The 12,352-nt window shown below is 38.5% G+C and overlaps 1 protein-coding gene across 2 annotated transcripts in view; it reads right to left on the bottom strand.

Annotated features, from left to right (window-relative positions):
* ATP6V1A (ATPase H+ transporting V1 subunit A) overlaps nucleotides 1-12,352 on the bottom strand; it is a 62,558-nt gene that overhangs the window by 26,296 nt on the left and 23,910 nt on the right. For both annotated transcript variants that reach the window (XM_025284253.3, XM_025284251.3), the window contains 2 exons: nucleotides 4,781-4,875; nucleotides 614-742 (listed from right to left, as the gene is read on the bottom strand). In XM_025284253.3, the coding sequence (XP_025140038.1) occupies nucleotides 614-742; nucleotides 4,781-4,865 (214 nt within the window). In that variant the 5' untranslated portion in view covers nucleotides 4,866-4,875. The remainder of the gene's footprint in view (nucleotides 1-613; nucleotides 743-4,780; nucleotides 4,876-12,352) is intronic.

Here is a 12,352-nt window from a genome sequence, read left to right as displayed (position 1 = left end):
TAAAAAACTAGAAGGATACATAGTAAGTGGGACTAACAAACTGGTTGCATGAATGCATGTCTGTTTTGAAACCTGGCCAAATACAGGATGACAAAAGTGGAGCAGGTTCTCACTAAACACGCATTCATTTGTTTACTTTAAATCTTTAAACCATGTGAAAGACTAAATTAAAGATAAATCTAATAGAAAAAAATCCTTTTGATTAGTGATGATTTCATAGCTATGAAGACTTTTAATTTTATTAAAAATTTCAGGTGATTTTGTTTAGAATTAGCACTCCAATACTGACATAGAGAGAAGAGGTCCTGTAAGCATATATTTCTGCACGGCAAAAAAGCTGTACCAAATAAAACTTAATTAGGTAGTCAGAGAAGTAATGCTTAAGAATAACAGCACTGAAATATTAACAGCAATGCAAGTTCAGGAGATAATACTGATTTCTCAAAATAAGAGCACTAATTCCTAGTCCTTTCAATAAATGTCTGTCTATCAGCTTTCTTCAAAACACCAGCATTCCATGTTTCTGATACCACTAGTGGTGCTTTTACCTTGGCCAAAAATCTTTAAATTCTGACTTGTAGAAAATGGCCAGAAATTGAAGTAAAAAGGATACAAGTTTCTTCATACACCTGGATGGTAGCCATGTCGCCCTCTAATCGGATAATCTCTCCAACCAACTCGCTGTGGCCCACTCTCACCAGCTCGTACATGGCTGCGCCTGCCATGTCACAGGCGGTAACCACTGGAAGGAGCAGATGCGTGTTTTAATGACTCAAGACTCTGAACAGTTCCACAGAATTAAAATACCCACTAAGTTTGTTAATACAGTTCTCTCACATATTTATAGGAAACATAAAACACCTCCTATGGGACACACAGTCTCTCAAAAAGTACATTAAAAAAAAATTATACTTGATTTAAAACACTGTGTTCGTTTCACGTATATAACACGATTCAGATATATACATATATTTTTTCAGATTATTTTCTATAGATTATCATAATACATTGAGTATAATTCCATGTGCTGTACAATAAGTCACTGTTGCTTATCTGTTTTATGTACAGTAGTTTGCATTTGTTAATCCCATACTCCTGATTTGTCCCTCCCTCCCTCTCCCCATTGATGACCATAAATTTGTTTTCTATGAGTGTCTGTTTCTACTTCATATACAGATTTATTTGTATTATTTTTTAGATTCTACATATAAGGGATATCACACAATATTTATCTTTGTCTGGTTTCCTTCTAACATTCTCTAGGTTCACCCATGTTGCTGCAAAGGGCAATATTTCATTCTTTATATAGCTGAATAACATTCCATTGTGTATATATACCACATCCTCTTAAGTTGATCATCTGCTGATGGACACTTAGGTTGCTTCTGGTTTTTGGCTGCTATAAATAGTTATGCTATGAACACTGGGGTGCATGTATCTTTTTAAATTACAGTTTTCCTCTTTTCTGGATATATAGTCATGAATGGGACTGCTGAATCATATGTAGCTCTATTTTTTATTTTTAAGGAAACGTGTACTGTTTTCCATAGTAGTTACACCAATTTACATTCTCATCAACAGTGTAGGAGGGTTCTCTTTTCTCCACACCCTGTTCAGCATTTATAATTTGCAGACTTTTTGACGGCAGCCACTCTGACTGCTGTGAGAAGATACCTCACTGTGGTTTTGATTTGCATTTCTCTAATAATTAGTGATACTGAACATCTTTTCATGTACCTGTTGGCCATCTGTATGTCTTCTTTGGTAAGATGTCTATTTAGGTCTTCTGCCCATTTTTCTGATTGGATTGTTTTGGTTTTTCTATATTAAGTTACATTAGCTGTTTGTGTATTTTGTATATTAACCCTCTGATAGTCACATCACTACAAATATTTTCTTCCATTTCTTTTTGTTTTGTTAATCAAAAAGACACATTTTTTAGCATATGCATAGATGGGATAAACAGAATAAAATTTTGTTAGGCTTTAGGCTAAGATTACTTGTTTACATGATACACATGAATACTATTTTCATTTTGAAGTTCTATATGACAAATATACATTGAACTCTTAACTAGTAGCACTTAGGCAAGTTTTCATCAGTCTAGGTTGCTGTAATACAAGGAATGGTGGGTATTGGAAAAATAATAATAAAAGACTAAAACTAACAATCATCAGCACGCTCTGTTTTCACGATTCTTTTGAGAAATATCACATAAAACAACTTTAGTTTCTAACACTTTATACCAGTGGTTCTTGAAACTCTTCTTGGACAGATCTACCTAGAAAAACTCTCATTTGCATTTGGGCTTCCCAGGTGGTGCAGTGGTAAAAGTATCCGCCTGCAATGCAGAAAAAGATGCAAGAGATGCGGGTTTGATCCCTGGGTCAGGAAGAGCCCTTGGAGTAGGTTGGCAACACACTCCAGTATTTTGCCTGGAGAATCCCATGGACAGAGGAGCCTGGCAAGCTATAGTTCATGGGGTCACAAAGAGTCAGACATGAGTGAGCAGAACAACAAATAGGATATTTATAATCAGTCATGACCACTGGGTGAAAGCCTCATTAAGAATTCTTATTTCTTATAAATACTATATTAGATTTTGCACTTATTATTTTGGATCATGTTGCCCAGCAAGCAAAAGTTACTTTTCTGGCAGAAGGGTAAGTTTGGATGTTTTCAGGTATGTATAGGAATAAGTCTATGGTGGTTTTTTTTTTGAAACTGTATTATTATTTTATTAAGGAATCCATTTTTATGACTGTCACGAAGCCAGATAGAGTTAACAGTGACGAGTAACAATACCCTACTCTGAACTTTCTAGTTACAACCAATGTCATCTCCCTAGAACCTCAACTTTTCTATCTCTGCCTCTCCCTACCAGACTCCTAAGGTCTCAATTCCTGCCCTCCTATTCCTGGAAGATGCCAATGCTAACTGTGTAAGAGGTCTTTTCAGGAGAAGATGACTTTTGTCTTCCCAGAAGACAAAGCCTCTACTTTGCTCTATGAGGCAGATAGCAATCCCAAACCACCACAGACAGGTTGGGACCTGCGCAGGCCTCAACAGAGTAAGTCTATTTCAATATTTAGCCTTCAGATACAATTAATTAGAACTATGAATTAGTTAATATTCAAGTAGAAACTATTAGGGAATTAATATTTAACTTACATTAGAACAATGGAAATTTATTTCTTTTATCAATATTTACCTCTGTATCTATAAGAATAATTAAGAAGCATAGAAATGTGGGCTAAGTCACTCCAGTTATGTCTGACTCTGTGACCCCATGGACTGTAACCCACCAGGCCCCTCTGCCCATGTGATTCTCTAGGCAAGAATACTGGAGTGGGTTGTCATGCCCTCCTCCAGGGGATCTTCCCGACCCAAGGATCTAACCCACATCTCTTATGTCTCCTTCATCGGCAGGCACGTTCTTTACCACTAGTGCCACCTGGGAGGCCCACACTGAAACACCACAGGTAACTAAAGTGTTGACAAATTTCAGAAAAACGTTTTCACCTAAACTCTTTTGAGAGTGTTCTTTGCCTTTTCCCTAAAAGTTTCTATGTACAGTCTGTCTTCCTTAAAGGCCTTATGATCATCAAGGTGAAAAATTGTTTCTCTGAATGGTGAAGAGATTGAAAACAGTGAAATATATTATTTGCTAAAAATTCAAGCTCAAACACCAAGTTCTAAGCAGTAGAAGCTTACTAGGGAGAAATAAGCGGCCCAGTGACTGATAATCTTCACTTGTATTAACACCCAAAAGCACTATCACCTCTATTGTGATTAGAACATCAAAAAGACTACAACATGAGGTTTATAAAAAGACAAGGAAAAGTGAATTTTCATGGCACTCAAGATTACAAATCAATGAGTAGTTTTACCAACAGAAACTGAATCACATTTTGCAGTGGAAATGTGGAATAACAAACTTAATACTAGGAGGAGATTTATTTATTACTTAAAATGCAGTACTCCAAGCTGTGGGCAAAACAAACATAAACTGCTTTCCATTCTCATTATCATGTCATAAGACTATTTTGCTACAGGTAGCTAGTTACGTGATATCTGAATCATCACTCAGAAGGATTTATACATGCAAAGAGCCATGGTTGATATTTCCGAGAAATGTTCTAAAAGCAATTACTAAAATTTAAATCACATTAACAGACATCTGCTGCTGCTGCTGCTGCTAAGTCGCTTCAGTCGTGTCCGACTCTGTGCAACCCCATAGACGGCAGCCCACCAGGCTCCTCCGTCCCTGGGATTCTCCAGGCAAGAACACTGGAGTGGGTTGCCATTTCCTTCTCCATTGCATGAAAGTGAAAAGTGAAAAGTGAAAGTGAAGTCGCTCAGTCGTGTTCGACTCTTAGCGACCCCATTGACTGCAGCCTACCAGACTTCTCCATCCATGGGATTTTCCAGGCAAGAGCACTGGAGTGGGTGCCATTGCCTTCTCCCTAATAGACATTTAGGTATCACAAAATAAAACCTATAAACTTTATAGCTTTTTAACTTCAGATTTAACAACAAAAAAAATTTAAGACATGTAACACTATCTATACATTTACATAATTATCAAATTTAGATAATAAATGTTATAGTAACCCTTATGATCGAAGTATTGCCTCAGTCTTACAACAGGTATGAAATCTTCTAAAGACAGAATTTACATAGGTGAAGAGAAACTTGTGTATTTCTGCCTAAAACATCTTGAAAAGATATTAACTGATATTAGGGATTTTTACTATTATGATTATTATGTATTACTCACCAGGTCCTGAGACCCCATGCACATAACCAAACGTGCTTTCTTTATCTTCATCACGTATTTTGGGAAGCTTGGAGAAATCCATCATGTTAATTTACCTATTATAAAAAATTAAGTTATAATTAGAAACTTTAAAGCAAAAGAACCAATATAGGTAGTGAACTCTGGTGTACAGTTGAGTTATTACCACTTCTTCAAAGTAAAATAGAATATAAAATTCTTAAGATTTGGTTAAAATTACCTCATTCTCGGATAGTCTACAGTTATTAAAACTGTAGTTTTATATAGTCTATAGTTATTAAAACTCAGAATTGTATCCCTACACAAGGTATTCCATAGAAAATATCCCTTGGACTGTAACAAGGAATGTGATGTCTTTCCAATGGCTTTTCTAGCCCTGCAACATCTTGCCCTGCCATTTAGCTCTCTGACTTCCCCAACTACTCTTTACCTTTATCATGCTGCATAAACATGGAACTTTGTTATTACGCAAAACACATACACATTCTGCCTCAGGGTCTTTGTACACACTACTCCCCTTGTCTGGAGTACTCTTCACCTGGATGTCAGCTTCTATACCTCCTTCAGGTCTTCACTCAAATATCCCGCACTCTGAGAGGCTTTTTTGCCTATCTACCCATCTATTTAAAATTGAAACATACCTCCCTCCTTCCCTACTTTATTTTTTACCATCTAACAAATTATATCTTATGTTTAAAAAAAAAATGTTTAAACATATAATCTATCTTTAAAATGTTTCTGTGATCATCCCTACCTCCCCCCACCCCCCGCCTTTAGCAGAATACACAACAGTTTCGGAAATTTAGTTCAACTTATTTAGTTTAAGATGCACAACCTGAAAGACCCAAACAATGTACTGAGTCCAAATAGAAAACTAGTTACAGATTCCAAAGCAGAAAGTTTCCTTGTAACTGCTGGTCTAACTTATTATAGACAATTTAATAAAGGAAATAAAATACATGCACAGATAAAAAGCTAAATAATGTCTCCTAACAACCTTAAAGAAAAGGTCACAGATCAATATATAATAAAGTACCAAATAATATACATTTATTTACTAAAAGTTCAAAGATTAGCAAAGGAAAAGGAGGCTTGCAAAGGCATACCAGGTGGAGAAATAACAAGAACAAAAGAAGGGAAATAAAAATTTCAGGAGAGTTAATAGACCAGCCTGACTGCAATAAAAAACTGCACTGCAACAGTGAGAAATAAGGATTCAAAGGTAGAGATTAATTTGTGGGTCTAGAGATGAATGCCTAGTGGACTGTATTCTACAAACAATAGGAAACAACCAAAGATTGTTATGAGAAGAATGATGTTTAGTCAATCTAACGTTAAGAGGAGAGGGGAAGCAGGCGTGGTGAGAAGCTGAAAAGCTCTGGAAATAGTATGGGTTGCATCTATGCGTTACCAGAGCTGTCACCAGACCCTTGCTCAAAACCAACTAACCCCTCCCTTGAACAGGAACTAACATATCTTTAATCACAGGGTCTGGACACAAAGGAAGCTATAGGGAGAGAAAAACAAAAAACTGGATATCAAAAAACTGAAATCAAGATGGTGATGAATCTGATCTCCAAAAGACCCTGAATCTCTTTCTACAGTGATTTTTTTTTACTACATTGGTGTACAAAATGACACTCCTACCTGCAGCCATGAAGGGAAGTCACCGACCAAAAGCCAGAAAGGTGGTGGTGTCTGTTTCCAGGAAAACCTTGCCTTTTTCCCAGAAAACTAATGCATATACTTCCCCATCATTAGTCTTACTCCTCTCCCTAGTATCTTTATTCCTTAAAAGCAAATCCCTCTTGCCATTAAGGGGACAATTTGCCTACTGAACTAAGTTCCCACTTCTCCATTCTCTGGCCACTGAAAAAAGATTGTGTTGCTTCCGTTCCGCTTTGGTTTCATTTTTTGGCTGCCAGAACATGAAAGGGGGAAAAAAAAACCTTCCCCATGGAGGCAGGGGGCCTCGGGGGGCTACAGCATGAGCAGGGTACATACAACTTAATTTGGTAACAAATGGACTCAATTCATTAACTGTTTACCAAGCTCTTACCAAGGAAAAGGTACTGTGTTAAACTTAGGGAATAAAGACTGTGAATAAAAGGAGATTTCACTAGCTTTAAACAACTGTACCATAAAGCAAGACTACTTAAGTGTTCAAATGACAATACACAGGGAGCAGAGGAGAAACTGATTCAGTTGTGGGAAAAGTGTAAACCAATGGGGATGAGTTGGAGGAACCAGTAATTGGAAAGTAAGCTTCAAGGCTGAGTTGAGTCCAGAAAGAAAGAATACAGAATGAGAGGAAAATCAAACCCTGAGCCTCGGGGATTCATTCAGGCAGGGTAGACTAATGTTTTCCAGTCTTTCTGGAGCCACCGAAGGATCACTACAGAATGCTACATTTCTTGAACATGATCCGTAATCCATTAACCAAGATGGCTTTCCTGGTAGCTCAGCTGGTAAAGAATTCGCCTGCAATGCAGACCTGGGTTCGATCCCTGGGTTGGGAAGATCCCCTGGAGAAGGGAATGGCTATCCACTCCAGTATTCTGGCCCAGAGAATTCTATGGACCGTATAGTCCACAGGGACGCAAAGTGTCAGACATGACTGAGTAATTTCCACATTCAACTAAGATGGACCAAAACAGACATTACTTTGCCGACAAAGGTTCGTCTAGTCAAAGTTACTGGTTTTTCTAGTAGTCATGTATGGATGTGAGAGTTGGACCATAGAGAAGGCTGAGCACCGAAGAATTGATGCTTTTGAACTGTGGTGTTGGGGAAGACTCTTGAGAGTCCCTTGGACAGCAAGGAGATCAACAGTCAATCCTAAAGGAAATCAATCCTGAATATTCATTGGAAGGACTGATGCTGAAGCTGAAACTCCAATACTTTGGCCACCTGATGCAAAGAACTGGAAGAGACCCTGATGCTGGGAAAGACTGAAGGCAGGAGGAGAAGAGGATGACAGACGGCTAGATGGCTGGATGGTATCACCAACTCAATGGACATGAGTTTGAGCAAGCTCCGGGAGATGGTGAAGAACAGGGAAGCCTGCCGTGTTGCAGTCCATGGGGTTGCAAACAGTCAGACATGACAGAGCAAATGAACAAGAACAACCAAGGTGTCAAGCAATTTGGGAGGGGAGTGTAACAGTAAAGTCATTAACAGTGGAATTCTGGTTTGATACTCTTGGTGCTTTCAGAAAGGGGATGGTGGACAGAGCTAACAGGGAAGAATTAAAGAGTGATTAAAGAAACAAGCAAGAATAAAAACAAAGATCAAAACCACATGGCAATAAAGGAGACCTTCCAAGTGAGAAGGATATGAGCAAAGGGGCAAGATAAGTACCAATGCCTTAAAGACAATAAAAGATGGTGATAGATAAGAGACTATCATCACTTTGGTCATTTATTGGCAAAGATGAAGTTAGTGCATAAGTATTGGAAATCATGAAAAAATATTTATTATAGTCACATACGTCAGCATCAAAGAATGAAGGATTTTGGATTCTATAGGAAAATTATATTGGGGGAAGGGAAGTTGAGGGAGGAAGTAAAGAAAAGGGGAAACTGGTTTGTTAGGATTTTCCAGCCTCCTAAAGATACAGAAGGGATTGTTGAGTAAGGAGGAATGGGACTGCAAAAGCCTACAATTAAATTTTAAAAGACGGAAGTTTTTCTAGAAACTACTTAGATAACAGAAAAACAAAGTTTAAAGATAAGCATTTATTTGGGAGATGGGTTAGGCAAAGGCTTTGAAGTAGTGAACAAGCAAAGGAAGTCAAATTTTAATCTACAGAAAATCAAAGATTTTCAAAGTCAGAAGAGAAATTTATAACAATACAGTCTAACTTCTTCCTCAAATATGGTTATTTCCTATGATACATGGTCATCTGCCTTTTAAAGTGGAAATAGCATGAAATACTGAGTCACACTTAGGAAAGATCCTAATTCTACCAGTGACACACGGCAGGAGATCTTGGACAAATCAGAATCTCTTTGTGTCTTCCCTTGACGTATCCTCTACCCTGGGCTTATGACTAAATTACAGTTTTGTAAAAAATGTTCCTTGTGAGATGTAAAATGCTTACAAAACTCTCATCAATAATACCTATTATTTAAACAGGGTTTCAATTTTTAAAACACTATTCTATTTTTAAAAATCTTCTCTAAGAGAGTTGCTTTGTATCCAACCTAAATCTATTAACACTTTCTCATAACTTGTACCCTCTGGCCCTGTTTCTTCCAACTACTGTAGCCACACACAGTATACTCCCTCTCCTAGGAAATTCTCTTTAGTGTCTTCAACTGTCCCTGAAAGGACAGCCTTTTTCAGCTCTTTCTCCCCTGAGGCTATACCCTCTTCTCAGGTATTTTACAATGTCAATTTTTCTTTTAAAATGGAACAAATAAAACTAAAAGTTATATTCTAAATGTCATATGAGTAACTCTTCAAGAGTACCACTTTATCTATTCTGGCTGCTTCTTTTTATTGAGAAACAAAGACCAAGGCTTTGAGTCAGACAAATTGAGTTTGAAGTTAAAAACTGTGGCCTCAAGTAAATCAAATTCTTTCAACCTTTTGAGACTCATTTGTAAAATCTGCTGGGATTGTTGTGAAACACCAAACAGTAAGCATAACAGAAAATACTGATGACTACTAACTTTATTCTGTTAGTGTAAGTTAATATTGCCTAATTGAACCGTGAACTTCCAGATGTTCAAGCTGATTTCAGAAAAGGCACAGGAACCACAGATCAAATTGCCAACATCTGCTGGATCATGAAAAAGCAAGAGAGTTTCAGAAAAACACCTATTTCTGCTCTATTGACTATGCCAAAGCCTTTGACTGTGTGGATCACAATAAACTGTGGAAAATTCTGAAAGAGATGGGAATATCAGACCACCTGACCTCCTCTTGAGAAACCTGTATGTAGGTCAGGAAGCAACAGTTAGAACTGGACATGGAACAACAGACTAGTTCCAAATAGGAAAAGGATTTCGTCAAGGCTGTATATTGTCACCCGGCTTATTTAATTTATATTCAGAGTACATCATGAGAAACACTGGGCTGGAGGAAGCACAAGCTGGAATCAAGATTGCTGGGAGAAGTATCAATAACCTTAGATATGCAGATGACATCACCCTTATGGCAGAAAGTGAAGAACTAAAGAGCCTCTTGATGAAAGTGAAAGAGGAGAGTGAAAAAGTTAGCTTAAAGCTCAACATTCAGAAAACTAAGATCATGGCATCTGGTCCCATCACTTCATGGCAAATAGATAGGAAACAGTGGAAACAGTGGCTGACTTTATTTTTCTGGGCTCCAAAATCACAGCAGATGGTGATTGCAGCCATGAAATTAAAACACGCTTACTCCTTAGAAGGAAAGTTATGACCAACCTAGACAGAATATTAAAAAGCAGACACTACTTTGCCAACAGAGGTACGTCTAGTCAAGGCTATGGTTTTTCCTATAGTCATGTATGGATGTGAGAGTTGGACTATAAAGAAAGCTGAGCGCCAAAGAACTGACGCTTTTGAACTGTGGTGTTGGAGAAGACTCTTGAGAGTCCTGTGGACTGCAAGGAGATCCAACCAGTCCATTCTGAAGGAGATCAGCCCTGGGTGTTAATTGGAAGATCTGATGTTGAAGCTGAAACTCCAATACTTTGGGCCACCTGATGCGAAGAGCTGACTCATTTGAAAAGACCCTGATGCTGGGAAAGATTGAGGGCAGGAGGAGAAGGGGATGACAGAGGATGAGATGGTTGGATGGCATCACCAACTCGATGGACATGGGTTTGGGTAGACTCCAGGAGTTGGTGATGGACAGGGAGGCCTGGCGTGCTGCAGTTCATGGGGTCACAGAGTCAGACACGACTGAGCGACTGAACTGAACTGAACTGAATTTTTAAAAAGAAGCTAACATTCTTATCTTCTTGTTATTTGAACCAAATCTAGCCAAGTGGCTAGTTTTTTCCCTTAGTTATTATGTGTTTTACCATACCTTTATTTTCTAAAACTAAACAGATTTTAATAATAGAAGAAGATATTAAGAAGAAATGGCAAGAATACACAGAAGAACTGTACAAAAAAGATCTTCACAACCAAGATAATCATGATGGTGTGATCACTCACCTAGAGCCAGACATCCTGGAATGTGAAGTCAAGTGGGGCTTACAAAGCATCACTACGAACAAAGCTAGTGGAGGTGATGGAATTCCAGTTGAGCTATTTCAAATCCTGAAAGATGATGCTGTGAAAGTGCTGCACTCAATATGCCAGCAAATTTGGAAAACTCAGCAGTGGCCACAGGACTGGAAAAGGTCAGTTTTCATTCCAATCCCAAAGAAAGGCAATGCCAAAGAATGCTCAAACTACCACACAATTGCACTCATCTCACACATTGGTAAAGTAATGCTCAAAATTCTCCAAGCCAGGCTTCAGAAATATGTGCACCACGTGAACTTCCTGATGTTCAAGCTGGTTTTAGAAAAGGCAGAGGAACCAGAGATCAAATTGCCAACATCCGCTGGATCATGGAAAAAGCAAGAGACTTCCAGAAAAGCATCTGTTTCTGCTTATTGACTATGCCAAAGCCTTTGACTGTGTGGATCACAATAAACTGTGGAAAATTCTTCAAGAGATGGGAATACCAGACCACCTGATCTACCTCTTCAGAAATTTGTATGCAGGTCAGGAAGCAACAGTTAGAACTGGACATGGAACAACAGACTGGTTCCAAATAGGAAAAGGATTTCGTCAAGGCTGTATATTGTCACCCTGTTTATTTAACTTCTATGCAGAGTACATCATGAGAAACGCTGGACTGGAAGAAACACAAGCTGGAATCAAGATTGCCGGGAGAAATATCAATAACCTCAGATATGCAGATGACACCACCCTTATGGCAAAAAGTGAAGAGGAACTCAAAAGCCTCTTGATGAAAGTGAAAGAGGAGAGTGAAAAAGTTGGCTTAAAGCTCAACATTCAGAAAACGAAGATCATGGCATCTGGTCCCATCACTTCATGGGAAATAGATGGGGAAACAGTGGAAACAGTGTCAGACTTTATTTTTCTGGGCTCCAAAATCACTACAAATGGTGACTGCAGTCATGAAATTAAAAGATGCTTACTCCTTGGAAGGAAAGTTATGACCAACCTAGATAGCATATTGAAAAGCAGAGACATTACCTTGCCAACAAAGGTTCGTCTAGTCAAGGCTATGGTTTTTCCTGTGGTCATGTATGGATGTGAGAGTTGGACTGTGAAGAAGGCTGAGCACTTAAGAATTGATGCTTTTGAATTGTGGTGTTGGAGAAGACTCTTGCAAGTCCCTTGGACTGCAAGGAGATCCAACCAGTCCATTCTGAAGGAGATCAGCTCTGGGATTTCTTTGGAAGGAATGATGCTAAAGCTGAAACTCCAGTACTTTGGCCACCTCATGTGAAGAGTTGACTCATTGGAAAAGACTCTGATGCTGGGAGGGATTGGGGGCAAGAGGAGAAAGGGACGACAGAGGATGAGATGGCTGGATGGCATC

The sequence above is a fragment of the Bubalus bubalis genome, chromosome 1, assembly GCF_019923935.1.
Source record: "Bubalus bubalis isolate 160015118507 breed Murrah chromosome 1, NDDB_SH_1, whole genome shotgun sequence".
NCBI lineage: Eukaryota > Metazoa > Chordata > Mammalia > Artiodactyla > Bovidae > Bubalus > Bubalus bubalis.
This window is presented reverse-complemented; position numbering and strand designations above follow the sequence as displayed.